The sequence below is a fragment of the Hemitrygon akajei genome, chromosome 30, assembly GCF_048418815.1.
Source record: "Hemitrygon akajei chromosome 30, sHemAka1.3, whole genome shotgun sequence".
Classification (NCBI taxonomy): Eukaryota; Metazoa; Chordata; class Chondrichthyes; order Myliobatiformes; family Dasyatidae; genus Hemitrygon; species Hemitrygon akajei.
Window position 1 is genome coordinate 35,480,308 of NC_133153.1, and position 14,681 is coordinate 35,494,988.

At 45.9% G+C, this 14,681-nt stretch overlaps 1 protein-coding gene across 7 annotated transcripts in view; it reads left to right on the forward strand.

Annotated features, from left to right (window-relative positions):
* akap13 (A-kinase anchoring protein 13) overlaps positions 1 to 14,681 on the forward strand; it is a 554,439-nt gene that overhangs the window by 502,422 nt on the left and 37,336 nt on the right. For all 7 annotated transcript variants that reach the window (XM_073032598.1, XM_073032600.1, XM_073032601.1 and 4 more), the window contains 4 exons: positions 678 to 926; positions 1,342 to 1,418; positions 11,920 to 12,101; positions 14,446 to 14,528. In XM_073032598.1, the coding sequence (XP_072888699.1) occupies positions 678 to 926; positions 1,342 to 1,418; positions 11,920 to 12,101; positions 14,446 to 14,528 (591 nt within the window). The remainder of the gene's footprint in view (positions 1 to 677; positions 927 to 1,341; positions 1,419 to 11,919; positions 12,102 to 14,445; positions 14,529 to 14,681) is intronic.

Here is a 14,681-nt window from a genome sequence, read left to right on the forward strand (position 1 = left end):
ATGTGTTAGGTGTTTGATCATATCTAAAAAGGTTTCCATAGTGTTTCTTTGCTTCATGGCTGCCTGTAGGGGGGGTGAACCTTCAAGTTGTATTCTGTGCATACGTTGCTAATGAATTTATTTTTAATCTTTAAAACATCCTGGTGGATCTCCCCTACATTTTATCCGTTCAGTGGGATTATACTTGTTTTCCTATATTGGAGCAATTTACAGTCTGGCAGGTGGCTGTTGGCACAGTTTATCAATGCCAAATATTGTGGTGTTGGTTAAGCTAACTCTGCTTCTTAGCACTTCATCCAGAAAGTGGAGAGAGATTTTATGTTTTCATTAACTTAAGAGATCCTGATATGATTATAAACACAATTCGGGCAGCATCTATGAAGAGGAAGATATAGTTTGGGGCTAAGACTCAACCAAGAATGATGAGAGATCTTCTGTTTCCTTCTCTTCAGTATTCCTCATGAAGGGACTTGGCCTGAAACGTTTCATCCTCTTCCTAGATGCTGCCTGAATTGTTGAGTTCCTTCAGGATTTTCTGTGTGTCTCTATGTCCTCTACACATTCAATTAGAAGGTCCCAGTCTCCTCCTACCCTCTTTGGGTAAGGAGGTCCTTGTGCATTTCTGATTAAGATGTGGTAATAATTCACTCTGACCCTGTGCAACTTACTCTCTGCAGAAAACGAAGACGATTACACTGACCTCACCAAAGCACTGGCAATGATTAAGGAGGTGATTGCCGCGGTGGACCACAAGGTAAATGAGTATGAGAAGAAAACCAGACTCCAGGAGATCCACAGCAGAACCGAGACCAAAGCCATCATGAGGCTGAAGAGTGGCCAGATGTTTGCAAAGGAAGACCTGATCCGAAGAAAGTTGATACATGATGGACCTGTCACGTTGAAAGCAGCAGCGGGAAGGCTAAAGGGTACATCATCTGCTCTATTCCTTGGTGACATCCAGTGGGTGCTGTTTGGGTTGCACTAAGGCCCATAGATAATGAAGATCTCTTGTTCGAAGGGCACACTCTGTGATTCTAGTTTGAAGATGACCTCTCCTGTATCGTATCCCAGTGACATCGGCTTGACCCTACCAAGTGCATCAGTAGTTTCCACTGGGTGGGTGGGGGGGGGGGGTGGAGGAAGTTCTCCATAATTTTCATTTGTTCTGCAGTAAGACCATAAGACATAAAGCTCTCAACCATCTCCACCTCAGCAGCATTGATACAGATGGGGCGTGTACTCAGCCTGACCTTCGCAGAACGGGTGGCCATTACGTTGTGCTGGTGAGAATGGTTGTGCTTGATCTCCCTGAGTATTAATATTCTGCTTCTTCTTGTACAGAAGTCCAGGCTGTGCTGCTGTCCGATATGCTTGTGTTTCTTCAAGAGAAGGATCAGAAGTATACTTTTGCTTCACTGGTAAGTTGGAATTTATAACTTTCCTTGGTCATTTTCTGTTCCACATCACCGCAGCGTTACTGGTTACAAACGAAAGCCCTTTCAGTATATCTCAATGCTTTTAGCCAAGGAGATACAGTACTGTGCAAAGGTCTTAAGCAGATTCTTATAGCTAGAGGGTGCCTAAGACTTTTGCACAGTACTGTATTTGTCAATATAGAGCAGTGAATGAGTTTGTAAATCTGACGAGAGCTTGTTGAGAATGGTGAGGGTGGAGCGTTGCGAGGAGGGGTGTGGGACAGGTGTCAGAGAAGGAGGGCCAGGGATGGGGGTAGGTGCAGATGCAGACACACCCAGCCTTGGAAAAACCAGGCAAGTTCATTTGATTCTAAAAATTTGTTTATTGATCATTACGGAGTGTCTCTTTGGTGCTTCCCACTCCCTTCCCCCATTTTCCGAACCTTGATACCCCTCTCCCTGCCCTCTTCTCACTCTCAGTCCGCAATAGAGACTCGTATCAAAATCATGTTTATCGTCACTCACATATGTCATGATGTTTTTACGACAGCAGTACAGTACATAAAATTGCTTCAGTACTGTCCACAAGTCTTAGGCACCATAACTATGTATATTTGCCTAAAACTTTTGCAAAGGACTGTACTTCTGAAACGCAGTCAGTGTTGTAGACAGAAAGGGTTCTGCTGGAAATCCAGAGCAACACACACAAAATGCTGGAGGAACTCAGCAGGTCAGGCAGAATCTATGGAAAGGAATGAGCACTCAATGCCTTAGGCTGAGACCGTTCAACAGGACTGTCAGTAAGTCACAAGAATCGCAACCAATTTGTGCCCAGTCAACTGCCACAAGCAAGCTGATGATAACTATCCAATCTGGTTTTATAAGGATAATTGAGAGATAATTAGTAGCAGAGGAGGCCGTGATCACTTCACTGCCCTGCTTCAAAACAATGCTTTTGAATCTGTCACAACTAGAGTCATACAGTGTGAAAACAGGCCTTTCAGCCCAACTGGTCCAAACCGGATAAGACATTAGGGCAGCAATGGAGGTCCTTCATTTCTGTCTGTCTTTGGCCACTCAGCTGTCGATGGATTCATCATTCCTGTTTCCGTAGCAGTTTTGTTTTACCGGTCAGGGTCGTTAGCCTTGAGCTGAACCCTCGAGCCTGGAGGACTAGTAGATGCTCTTAAAAGCTAGTTCCATATGTCTTGAGTTTGACCCATACCCCTCTAAACCTTCACCATTCATAAACCTGTCCAAGTATCTTTTAAAAGTTATTACTGTTTCTGCCTAAACCATTTCCTCAGGCAGCTCATTCCATAAACTAACCACCCTCTGGCTGAAAAATAGTACACCCCATTGTCCTATTAAATTTCTCTCCTCTCACCATAACCTCTGCCCTCTAGTTCTTGATACCCCAACCCTAGGGAATCACTGTGCGCATTGACCCCATCTGCACCCTTCGCATCTTATACATCTCTATCAGAACATCCCCCGGTCTCCTGCATCCCCATGAAAAATGTCCCAAGTTGCTCAACCTCCTTCCATCTCTCAAGTCCTGGTAGCATCGTCTTAAATTTGTTCTGCACTCTCTCCAGCTTAATTAATGGCATCATTTCGGAAGAAGGGTGACCAAAATGGAGCACAGTGTTCCAAATCCGACATCTTGTGCATGAGCTACCAGGGAGCAGACTCAGAGTCAGGTCTAATATCACTGACATACTTTGTGAAATCTGTTGTTTTGCAGCAGCAGTACATTAAGTATATTATATGGTGCAATAAGAAATATACGTAGAAAAGATCAATATAACTAGTGCAAATAGAGAACAAAAAGGGTGAGGTAGTGTCCATGGGTTCATGGACAGTTCATAAACCTGAGGGCAGAGGGGGAGAAACTGTTCCTAATATGTTGAGTGTGTAGCTTCAGGCTTCTGTACCTCCTCCTTGAAGGTAGTAATGAGAAGTAATCATGTCCTCGGTGATGGGGTCCTTAATGATTGATACCACCTTTTTGAGGCCCGCAATGCTAGGGCGACTAGCGTCTGAGATCATTGAGTTTACAACCCTCAGCTGCCTTTTCCGATCCCGTGCAATGGCTCCTCTGTAGCAAATGCTGATGTAACCAGTCAGAACGTTCTCCACACTACATCTGTAGAAATTTGTTAGATTCTTTGATGACATACTAAATCCCCTTCCTGAATGCCACATTCAGTTCCTTGGTCTTACAGATGTTGAGTTCAAGGTCATTGTTGCGACACCACTCAACCAGCCAATCTGTCTCACTCCTATATGGCGCCTCCTTGTCATCATCTGAGTTGCTGTTTTCAATAGTTGGGTCATCAGCATTTATAGATGGCATCTGCCTGTGAAGGACTCCCTTAAGTGTTGCATTAAATGCTCAGTTTGTGTTTTTAATTTTTGGAATGGCAGCTGAGGCTTATCAATGTTCTCTGACTCAGCAAAAAGAACCATGACCTTGAGTAATTTCCGACATTACAGCCAGCGGGTACAAAGCACATATAATGTCTGCACTTTAGCTCTAAGAAGGAAGAGCTGTAACCAGCTTAGTTTACCGGGTTTAATTTTGAAATACTGCGCTCACATTTTTAAAAGGTTAAGTGTTCAAATTTATGTGCAGGACCGTAAAGTCACAAAATATTATCAGCACAAGTCCCTGAGGGGCATGGCCTGAAGGTTGATAGAAAGTGTGAGGTGCATGTTTCTGTGAGACAGTATAATGTTCCTGACACTACTATAAAAACAAGCAGTCGCATAAATATGTGAAACAGCGGCAACAGAAGATGCAAAGTGACCAGTGCGAGATGAGAGTGTGTCTGTGAGTTGGGGAGAGGTCAGACAGGGTGGACGTGTGTTTTGGGTGGGTGTTTTTCTTTAAAAGAGCTGTTCCTAATAGAATTATTTTTTTGCAAGTGTTGTTCAAGAGAGAAGTAGGAGGCTAATTAATCTCCTCAGACTCTTCCAGTAATCAGATCAAGGCTGATTTGAATGAAGGGTTAAACGGAGGTCACCTCTCCGCCTGTGTAGTAATGTAACAGGAAGGCCTGTGCAGCTGCTATCATACTGGGCCTTGCTCAGCTGAGCAAACTAGAAATGCATGTGTTTAAAAAACGGAAAATCACAGAGAGAGAGAGAGAGTGAATTTGTAGGAATATGCACAGTGTTCATTCAACTAGAGGTCATGGGTTAAGGGTGAAAGGTGAAATGTTGAACCAGTGTTGCATGTAAGCTCGATTTCAACGTTTAAAAGAAGTTTAGATAGGTACATGGATGGGAGGGGCATGAAGGGCTATGGTTCTGGTGCAGATTGATGGGACTAGGCAGTTTAAATGGTTCAGCACAGAGTGGAATAAGGGGTAGGCCATTTAGAAAGGAGCTCAGGAAAACCTTTTTCACCCAGAGAGTTGTGGATCTATGGAATGCTCTACCTCAGAAGGCAGTGGAGGCCAAGTCTCTGGATGCTTTCAAGAAAGAGTTAGATAGAGCTCTTAAAGATAGCGGAGTCAAGGGATACGGGGAGAAGGCAGGAACAGGGTACTGATTGTGGATGATCAGCCATGAGCACATTGAATGGTGGTGCTGGCTTGAAGGGCAGAATGGCCTACTCCTGCACCTGTTGTCAATTGGATTGGCCAAAGGGTCTGTTTCTGTGCTGTACTTTTCTATGACTCTATAGGCCAGGCTCATGAATTTAATAATATTGTGGGAGCTCGTTCATGTCTCACGTATTCCTTCGTATTGAAATACGTATGCACTTTCCAAAGACATACAGGTTAGTAAGTTAATTGGTCACAGGATATATTTGAGCAGGTTAGGCTCATTGGATCAGAAGGGCCTGTTAGCACACTGTATACTTAAATATGTAATATAAATAACTAAAGGCCTACTCACAGGCATTCATATCCTGGAGATGGCCTGATGCTTTGTTAGATGAGATGTGAAACCAAATTCCTTCGTTCCGCTACTGATGGGGAGGGGGGTGTGGGGGAATTCCTGGTATTATTTACAGGTAGAGCCAGGGAGTTCAGCAACATTCTCTAGCCAAAGTTTAACCCTCAGTCAGTATCGGCAGACGATCTGATTAGAGACGAATACTGAATATGCCTGGACTCGTTCGATTTTGCATTTTATATTCTGTGTTTTTCATTTGGGGTTTTTTGCACAGGGTTGGCTTAATGTTGTTCTTTGAATGGGTCCCGTGGTTTTCTTTGTTTCGTGGTTGTCTGCGGGAATGTCAGCGTTGTGTATGGCATACGTACTTTGATAATAAATGTACTCTGAATCTTTGATGGAAATGTGTTGGGCAATTTGTACGCTGTCTCCTGTGAAGAGGATCAGATTTATTATCAGGTTCAAGTTTAGCTGTCATTCAACCATGCACGTGTAGACACCTAAATGAAACAACGTTCCTCTGGGACCAAGGTGCAAAACACAGTGCATATAGTCACACACAGCATGTGCAGTGTAGTTACAATACAGCACAATACAAGTCACAAAATAGCCAGCCTTTGGTGTAGGGGCAGCTGGTCCCGGGTTCGAATCCGGCCAGCTCCCTGCTTTCCATCCGTGCTCAGGCTGAGCATCGAGCCAGCAACTCGGCCTCATTAAAAAAAAAACAGACACTTGCTAATGAAGTGGCAAGGTTACCGCCCAATGCACCACAAGGCACGGAGAGGAACAACAACAGTCACTGAACAATGTCGCTGACTTTTATGAGGTGAAACATGTTGTTTTGCAGCAGCAAAGGCCTAAAGGTGGCCGAAACTTGCAAATATAGTGCAAAACAAGAGGAATAACAAGGTGTAAGAATAACATGGACTCTTTAGGAAGGTAGGGGGAGGCAGGGATGCCCGTAATGAGCGTTTTGTTCTTTTCATTTGAAGTCTTCGTCAGTGTCACACTTCACTCTCACCCACTGACATTTGACATCTCACCTCTCTGCTGAGACATGGCTGCTCGAGCTCCCTGGGCCGTGGTACAGTGGAGACAAGGTCACAAAGCACAAATCCCGTCGCTGTGCTGGAGACAAGCAAACTTGCCCCACACCTTTGAAGTTCTTGCAGCAACCAAGACCATTGCACTGCGTGCGGGAGAAAGGAGTAGGTCACTGCTGGAGTGGCCACCTGCTGGAATTCCTGTCAAGCAAGCAGTGTGTAAATCGTTGCGTCTGCAAGCACTTCCTATGTGTTGCTAAGTGCAGCATTACTGACAATGTAAACCAAGCAGAAAATGTTTATCTAGTTCTCTCTTTTCTGGAAATGCTGTGGATTATTCAGCCCCATTGCTTTTAAAGTTGTCGGGGGATGGAGTTGTGTCTGTTATTACCACACTGTAGCCCAATTTAAGGTGTAATATCAAAGCTGAAATTGGTTTGGATTTGTGGCCTAGGAGATTGAAGACAACACTGCCGAGTGAGTGAGGAATAACGCTGGGATTGAGGGAGTAAGCCCACTGCCAGCTGGCCCTGTACCTCAGGAGGTGGGCAAAGGCACAGTAGCATCGCGGTTCGTGCAATGCTTTACAGGCGGTTGACAAGAATGATCCTGGGAATCGAGGGGTTAATTTATGAGGCGTTTAGAAGAATGGTGGGAGATCTAATTGAAACCTATCGAATGTTGAAAGGCCAAGATAGGATTGTGAATCTGCAGAATTCATTGCCACAGACAGCTGCAGAGCCAAACGATGGGTATATTTAAAGCGGAGGTTGATAGGTTCCTGATTATTCAGGGTGTTAAAGGTTACAGGAAGAACGCAGGAAAATGGAGTTGAGAGAGATTGTAAGTCAGCCAAGACAGAATGAGGGAGCAGACTCTGGGCCTATAGAGTAATGTAATGGGTGACAGATGACACAGTGTTCATAATAGAAACTGTTCTACATAATTCACCAACACCGTCATTGAGTTAGCTAGATAGATTACTGTATCCCAAAGGAAATTACAGTGGCACAGTAGCATTACAAGTGCACAAATATATGTATTAGAAGAGAAGTAGAAAGAATAAAACATAAGTTATCTCAAATGATCTAACAGGAGGGGGGAGTCATCAACTTCCCCGGCTATAGGTCGACTCATTATAGAGCTTAATGGCCGAGGGTAAGAATGACCTCATATAGCGCTCTTTGGAGCAGCACAGTTGTCTTAGTCTATTACTGAAAGTGCTCCTCTGTTCAGCTAAGGGGTTATGCAGAGGGTGAACAACATTGTCCAGAAATGCCAGGATTTTCCGGAGGGTCCTTTGTTCTACCACAGCCTCCAGTGTGTCCAGTTTGACACCTATAATGGAGCCAGCCTTTCTAATCCGGTTATCGAGCCTGTTGGCATCACCCATGTTGATGCCATTGCCTCAGCGCACCACCGCATTAAAGATTGTACTGGCGACGAGACTGGTAGTTGTTGTGTTCACTTTGAGACCGTGTCTGACGTAATGACGTCAGTGCAAGGCAACTGTTTCTGGATTGTTCACAATGGACGTAAAGGGCTGCAATTTTTATTAAGCACATAAAACGACTCTCGCATGTTTTATTCACAAAATCGGATGCTCTTGGACAATTCCAGATTTACTCGATGACACGACACGTCGACCAACCAATCGCTTTGAAACTGCTGGAGTTTTTGGGAGCAGCACACCACTGCATAGTTTGCACTAACAGAAGCCCAGTTTGTGATGTGAGAAACATAGAAAACCTACAGCCCAATACAGGCCCTTCGGCCCACAAAGTTGTGCCGAACATGTCCCTACCTTAGAAACTACTAGGCTTACCTATTGCCCTCTATTTTACTAAGCTCCATGTACTCATCTAAAAGTCTCTTAAAAGACCCTATCATATCTGCCTCCACTATCATTGCCGGCAGCCCATTCCACGCACTCACCACTCTCTGTGTAAAAAAGCTTACCCCTGACATCTCCTCTGTACCTACTCCCCAGCACCTTAAACCTGTGTCCTCTTGTGGAAACCACTCCCGCCCTGGGAAAAAGCCTCTGACTATCCACACTGTCAATGCCTCTCATCATCTTATACACCTCTATCAGGTCATCTCTCGTCCTCTCGCTCCAAGGAGAAAAGGCCGAGTTCACTCAACCTATTCTCATAAAGCATGCTCCCCAATCCAGGCAACATCCTTGTAAATCGTCTCTGCACCCTTTCTATGGCTTCCACATCCTTCCTGTAGTGAGACGACCAGAACTGAGCACAGTACTCCAAGTGGGGTCTGGACCAGGGTCCTATATAGCTGCAACATTACCTCTCGGACCACGAACGATATCAAATCTTACTGTGTCGCAGCAGCCAGAATGGCGAGTCTACTAGAAGACCCACCCGCAGTTGATAAATATATCACCCTGAAAACTCCCCTTTTACAGACTTTTGGACTGTCTGTGTCTGAGCAACATCCTTGTAAGTTGCTAGCAATGCTGCCGCCATAATGATTGCGACAGCCATTTGTAATTGCGATGTCAGGTAATGCAGGATTCTGTGATGAGGACCTCACTGCCCAGATTAGCTTTATTTGTCACATGGCCATTACAATACACGGTAAAATGTGTCATTTTACATCACGTCAAACCAGCGAGGAGTGTGCTGGGGGCAGCCTGCAGGCGTCGCAACACTTCCGTCGTAGCATGCACGCAGCTCGCTCGCCCTAAGGGCTCGAAGGGCCGAATGGTCTACTTCTGCACCTATTGTCTATTGTCTAACCCTTTGGAGTGTGGAAGGAAACGGAGAACCCAGAGGAAGGCCCGTGGTCAAGGGGAGAAAGTCATTAGAGACAGCGTCAGGATCTGAGCCCCAATCTTACAGAGAGGGGTATGTGTGTGGAATGCGCTGCTAGCCGGTGGAGGCGAATACAAGAGGGTCTTTTAAGAGACTCTTAGATAGGTGCATGGAGCTTAGAAAAATAGAGGGCTATACAGTAGGGTAGGCAGCTTCTAGAGTAGGTTACATGGCTGGCACAACATTGTGGGCTGAAGGGCCTGTAATGTGCTGTAGATTTCTCTGTTTCTTACAGCAGGCACTGTAAGGCGATGCACTAACCGCTGCTCCACTACGTCTTTTCCCAAGTGATCCACTTTTCCTGGGCATCCCTTAAAATGACCTCGTTTTGTTCTTAAAGAGTGCATGGGAAAGTGGTGACTGTGGTCACCTCAGGACAGGATGGGCTGCGGAAGGAGAAGTTAATCAGAGTGCCGTGTCCCACCCACCAAAGCTCTTCCTGCACTGGCACTCCCACCAGACAGGTTGACTTTCCTGCACCTGACGATCAGCTCCATTTAACCTGCATCCTGGGAGGAGTTCTGACTAGACTGGACACACCAGCTCAGGGGATATTATCCCACCTGCCCAGGAGAGTATTTGTGACTCAACCTCCTTTTTCTTTCAGCATGTAATGCATTCCTATACATTGCAGTATTCAAGATGGCGCGGCAAGCAATGTGGCCTGCAGACATTTCACAAAAACTACTTCCTCTTTCAAATATTCTGTTACTAAGCTGCGTGCAATTGAAACCTGTGAGTTACATTTTGATAGGGTTTTGTTGGGTTAATTGAGCTATCTGGCACTTTGCTGTCTCTGACGGAGTTCTCTGAGGCTGGGAGCAGAGTATGCGACCTGGAGGCCTGGAAGACTGTAGACAGGGAGTGAGTTTATAATCAACTCCATTGCTTTCCTCCAGTTGAGGCACCAAGCAGGCTTGAAGTTGACGAAGATGAGAGCGGAGGACAGGCGGGTGTTCAACATCGTCTGCCTGCGTTTGACCAGTGTTGCTGTCCGTCTCACTAGCTACTGCCGGAGGATAATGCAGGAGTCTTGGGTTCCACGTGGCAAAGATTGATCCGCAACGCTCCTGGCTGTGGACTCATTTTGGGGGACTTTGAGGCTCATGTTGCATGTGTTACTGGATTCCGGTTACTCATTTTTTTTGCTGTTTTTGAGTGGTTTCTTCGGAGAGCTCAACGTGGACTAGGGCACTTCGAGAAAGAGTGGCTCTGCGGCCTATAGTTAGCTAGCAGCGCAGCACGGAACTGAGCACCCCTGGAATCCCGGCTTGATATTCTGTGTGTTGTTCACTAGCTTTTTGACGTTTCCGCAATTTGTTCTTGTTTCGCGCGTTGGAAGTGTGATGTTTTCTTTGAATGGGTTTCCATGGTCTTTCTTTGTTTTATGGCTCCCTGCAGGAGGATGAATCTGAGCTGTGTTCTGTATAGACACTTTGAATCTTGGAACTGCCAGACTCATCTGCTCTCAGACGTGGTCATCAGAAAACACCCCCCTCCCCTCCCAGTTCTGTTACCCCGCTGACCTTTCCCATTGTAATCAATATGAGGTAGTTACCTTCCAATCCATCCACCTTCTTCCCTCCCCCTCCAAATCTACCCTCATCACCCATTCCTTCCCATCCTCCCCCTCCCAGAGTTTTCAGAATCAAAGATTTCCGAATCAGATTTATTATCACTGATTATTATGATGTGGAATTTGTTATTTTGTGGCAGCAGAACAGTGCATGACTTAAAATTACTGTAAATTTTTTAAAAATTACTGCAACAGAAGTTAGAATAGCAAGCTAGGGTTCCTGGACCGTTCGTGAACCTGATGGCAGAGATGAAGAAGCTGTTCCTAAAGTACTGAGTGTGGTTCTTCAGTCTTCCGTATCTCCACCATGTTGGTAAAAAATGGGAAGTGGGCATGTTCTGGATGGTGAGGAATTCTTAATGATGGATGCTGCCTTCGTGGGGCCCCACCTCTTGAAGATGGCAGAGAGGGCCGTGCCCGTGCTGGAGCTGGCTGAGCTTACAATTCTCTACAGCCACTTGCAATCCCGGGTTCCAAACCAGGCTGTGGTGAAACCAGTCAGAATTTTCCTCCCTGCTCTCTATTGCCTCCTTCCCCCCACCACCTTCCCCCTTCCCCCATCCTCTCTTCCCTCCCCGCTTCCCCTCCTCCTCCTCCCCCTCCCCCACCCTTCCTTCCTCCCCATCCTCCCTCCCTCCTGCCCTACTCCTCTTCTGCTTCCTTCCCCCTCCCTCTCATCCCTCCTCCTTCCTCTTCTCCCTCTTTTCCACACCCCCACCTCCCCTCGGCCTGACCAACAACCAGCTCCCACCCCCATACTGGTTCTCCAGTAGCCCCTTGATCTCCCCCTCTTCCATCCTCTTTTTAATAGTCTTACAGCTCAGACAAGGGCCCTGAGGCTCATCAATCCCTCCGCAGACCATCCTGCTCCCATTTTACTCTCCCTGCCCCCAGATTCTGCCACACCAGAGGAGCAACTTACCAAACCGTACCTGTTTGGGATGGGGGCAGGGGGAACCCATGGGGTCTCACGGAGAATGAGCAAGTTCCACACAGAGAGCACCAGAGGTTGGGACTGCATCTGGGTCGTTAGAGGTGTAATACAACATCACAACTAGATGCATCTATGTATCTCTTCCTCCCCCTCTCTCGATTCATCATTGCACCCATTAACGTCTGTCATTTTCTCGCATGTGCTCTAGGACCAGAAGTCGACTGTGATACCACTGCAAAAGCTCATTGTCCGTGAGGTCGCACACGAGGAGAAGGGGTTATTTCTCATTAGTGCCGCGGCACAGGAGCCGGAGATGTACGAGGTACGAGCGAGCTCCAAAGAAGAGAGGACCAACTGGATACAGCTCATTCAGCAAACCGCAGACACCATGTAAGTGCCTCGTGCAGTGAGTCTGAGGTGGAGCTGGTATTGGTTTATTCCTGTCACATGTTCTGAGATAGAGTGATGAGCTTGGCTTGCAGACTGTTCGTACAGATTAGATCATTATACAGTGTACATGATAGAACAGGATGAGGCTATGTCAAAGCAGAATAAAGTGTAACAGCTACAGGGAAAGTGCAGATAAACGATAGGGTGAAAGATTGTAACGAGGTAGATTGTGAGTTCAAGTGTCTTCTCTTCACGTACTCGTTCATCTGTCATGTGCCGTGTCTACAACGTGGGCGGTTATGGTCTTTCCAAGACTCTTTGATAGTTCTCGGCAAATTTTTCCACAGAAATAGTTCGCCATTGCCGCCTTCTGGGCAGTGTCTTTACGAGATGGGTTTGTTATCACTGACGTATTTCGTGAAATTTGTTGCGTTGAGGCAGTAGTGCAATACATAAAATATTCTGTAAATTATAATATAAAAATACTGTATATATAAAAAAAATAAAGAGTGCAAAAAGAGAGCAAAAATAGTGAGGCAGTTATCAATACTCTTCAGAGATTGTCTGCCTGACGTCAGCGGGCTTGTGATTTGCATCAACTGCTCATACGACCTGCTCCCATGGCTTCACGTGACCCTGATCGGGGGGCTAAGCAGGTGCTACACCTTGCCCAAGGATGACCTGCAGGCTAGCAGAGGGAAGGAGCACCTTACACCTCCTTTGGAAGAGACATATCTCCACCCCGCCACCTGCTTATTGTACTAAGAAACTATTTAATAGTCTTACTGCAGCTGTCTTTGTGCCTGATGGCATGTATTTTCATACTTTTGTATCTTCTGCCCGACGTACTAGCATAACAGTTAGCGTGACACTGTTACAGTGCTAGCAACCTGGGATCAATTCAGCCACTGTCTGTTTGTATGTTCTACCCACGACTGCATGGGTTTCCTCCGGGTGCTCTGGTTTCCTTCCTCATTCCAAAGGTGTATAGGTTAGCAGGTTAATTGGCTACAAAGATGTAATTGGGAGGCATTGTTGAGCAGAAGGGCCTGTTCCAGAATATATCTCTAAATCAATGAATAATGTGTAACAGGTTACAGAGAACGTGCAGGGTAACGCACACAAAATGCTGGAGGAACTCAGCAGGTCAGGCAGCATCTATGGAAAAGAGTAAACAGTCGACTTTTAGACCGAGACCCTTCTTCGGGACCGCACTGTATACTGCACATTAAAAAGGGGGCATTGGCCCATTCAATTTTCACTTCTTCTCCAAGCCTCCACCTCCCTTGGGTGTCAAAATTTCAGAAGATCTGTCCTTGGCCGAACACTTTGATGCCACTTCAGAGGGTATGGCAGCAGCTGTATTTCATTAAGGGTTTGAGGAGATTTGGTATGTCAACGAAGGCTCTGGCGAATTCTTGCCGATGTATCATAGAGAGTATTCATCACCATCTGGTATGGAGGGGCCACAGCACAGCATCAGAAAATGCTGCAGGGAGTTATAAACTGCACCCACCATGGGCAGGTCCCTCCCCACCATTGAGGATATCCTCAAAAGGTGATGCCCAAAAAGATAACATCCATCATTAAGGACCCCTGTCCCCCACTATCCAGGACCTGTTCTCTTCTCATTGCTACCATCAGAGAGGATGTACAGAAGCCTGTACTCACTGGAGTGCGGGAGTATGAGGGGGGTGTCTCATTGAAACCTGTTAAGCATTGATAGAGTGGATGTGGAGATGATGTTTCCTATAGGAAACAGCCTCCGAATGCAAGGACGTCCCTTTAGAATAGAGGCGAGAAAGAATTTCTTCAGCCAGTGTGTGTGGTGAATCTGTGAACTTAACTGCTACAGACAGCTGTGGAACCCAAGTCATTGCCTATATTTAAACTGGAGGTCGATGGGTTCTTGATTAATGAGGGTGTCAAAGGTTATGGAGAGAAGGCAGGAGAATGGGGTTGAGAGTGATAGTGAATCAGCCATGATGGAATGAGGGAGCAGGCTCAGTGAGCTGAATGGCTTAATTCTGTTCCTGTGCCTGACAGTCTTAAGATGTACACTCAACTTTTTAGGCACAGCTTCTTACCCTCCATTATCAGATTCCTGAAAGGGCAATGAACGTTTCCTCACTATTTTTGCTCTCTTTTTGCACTCTTTAATTTATTTATTTTTATATTATAATTTACAGAATATTTTATGTATTGCACTACTGCCTCAACGCAACAAATTCCACGATATACGTCAGTGATAACAAATCTGATTCTGATTCTGATTCTGAACAAAATGTAGCCGGGCTGTGGTCACCTCTAACACCTGAACCCTCTGTTCCGTCTCTACCTTCAGGGTACAGGATGAAGATGAAGGAATCCCAAGCGAATCAGAGGAAGACAGACGGCAGTTGGAGAGCAGAACTAAAGAGCTGAAAGGTACAGCTGTTCGTTTATTAGGTGCTGAGAGACAGAAACGTACGATAACAGGTTTCAGACTCCCGAGGAGTGTGGTCTTGGCTTGAGTTGGTGCGTTTGAAAACCGATGTAAGAACCTGTTAATGTTTGAACTACCTGAGAAACAAATGTTAG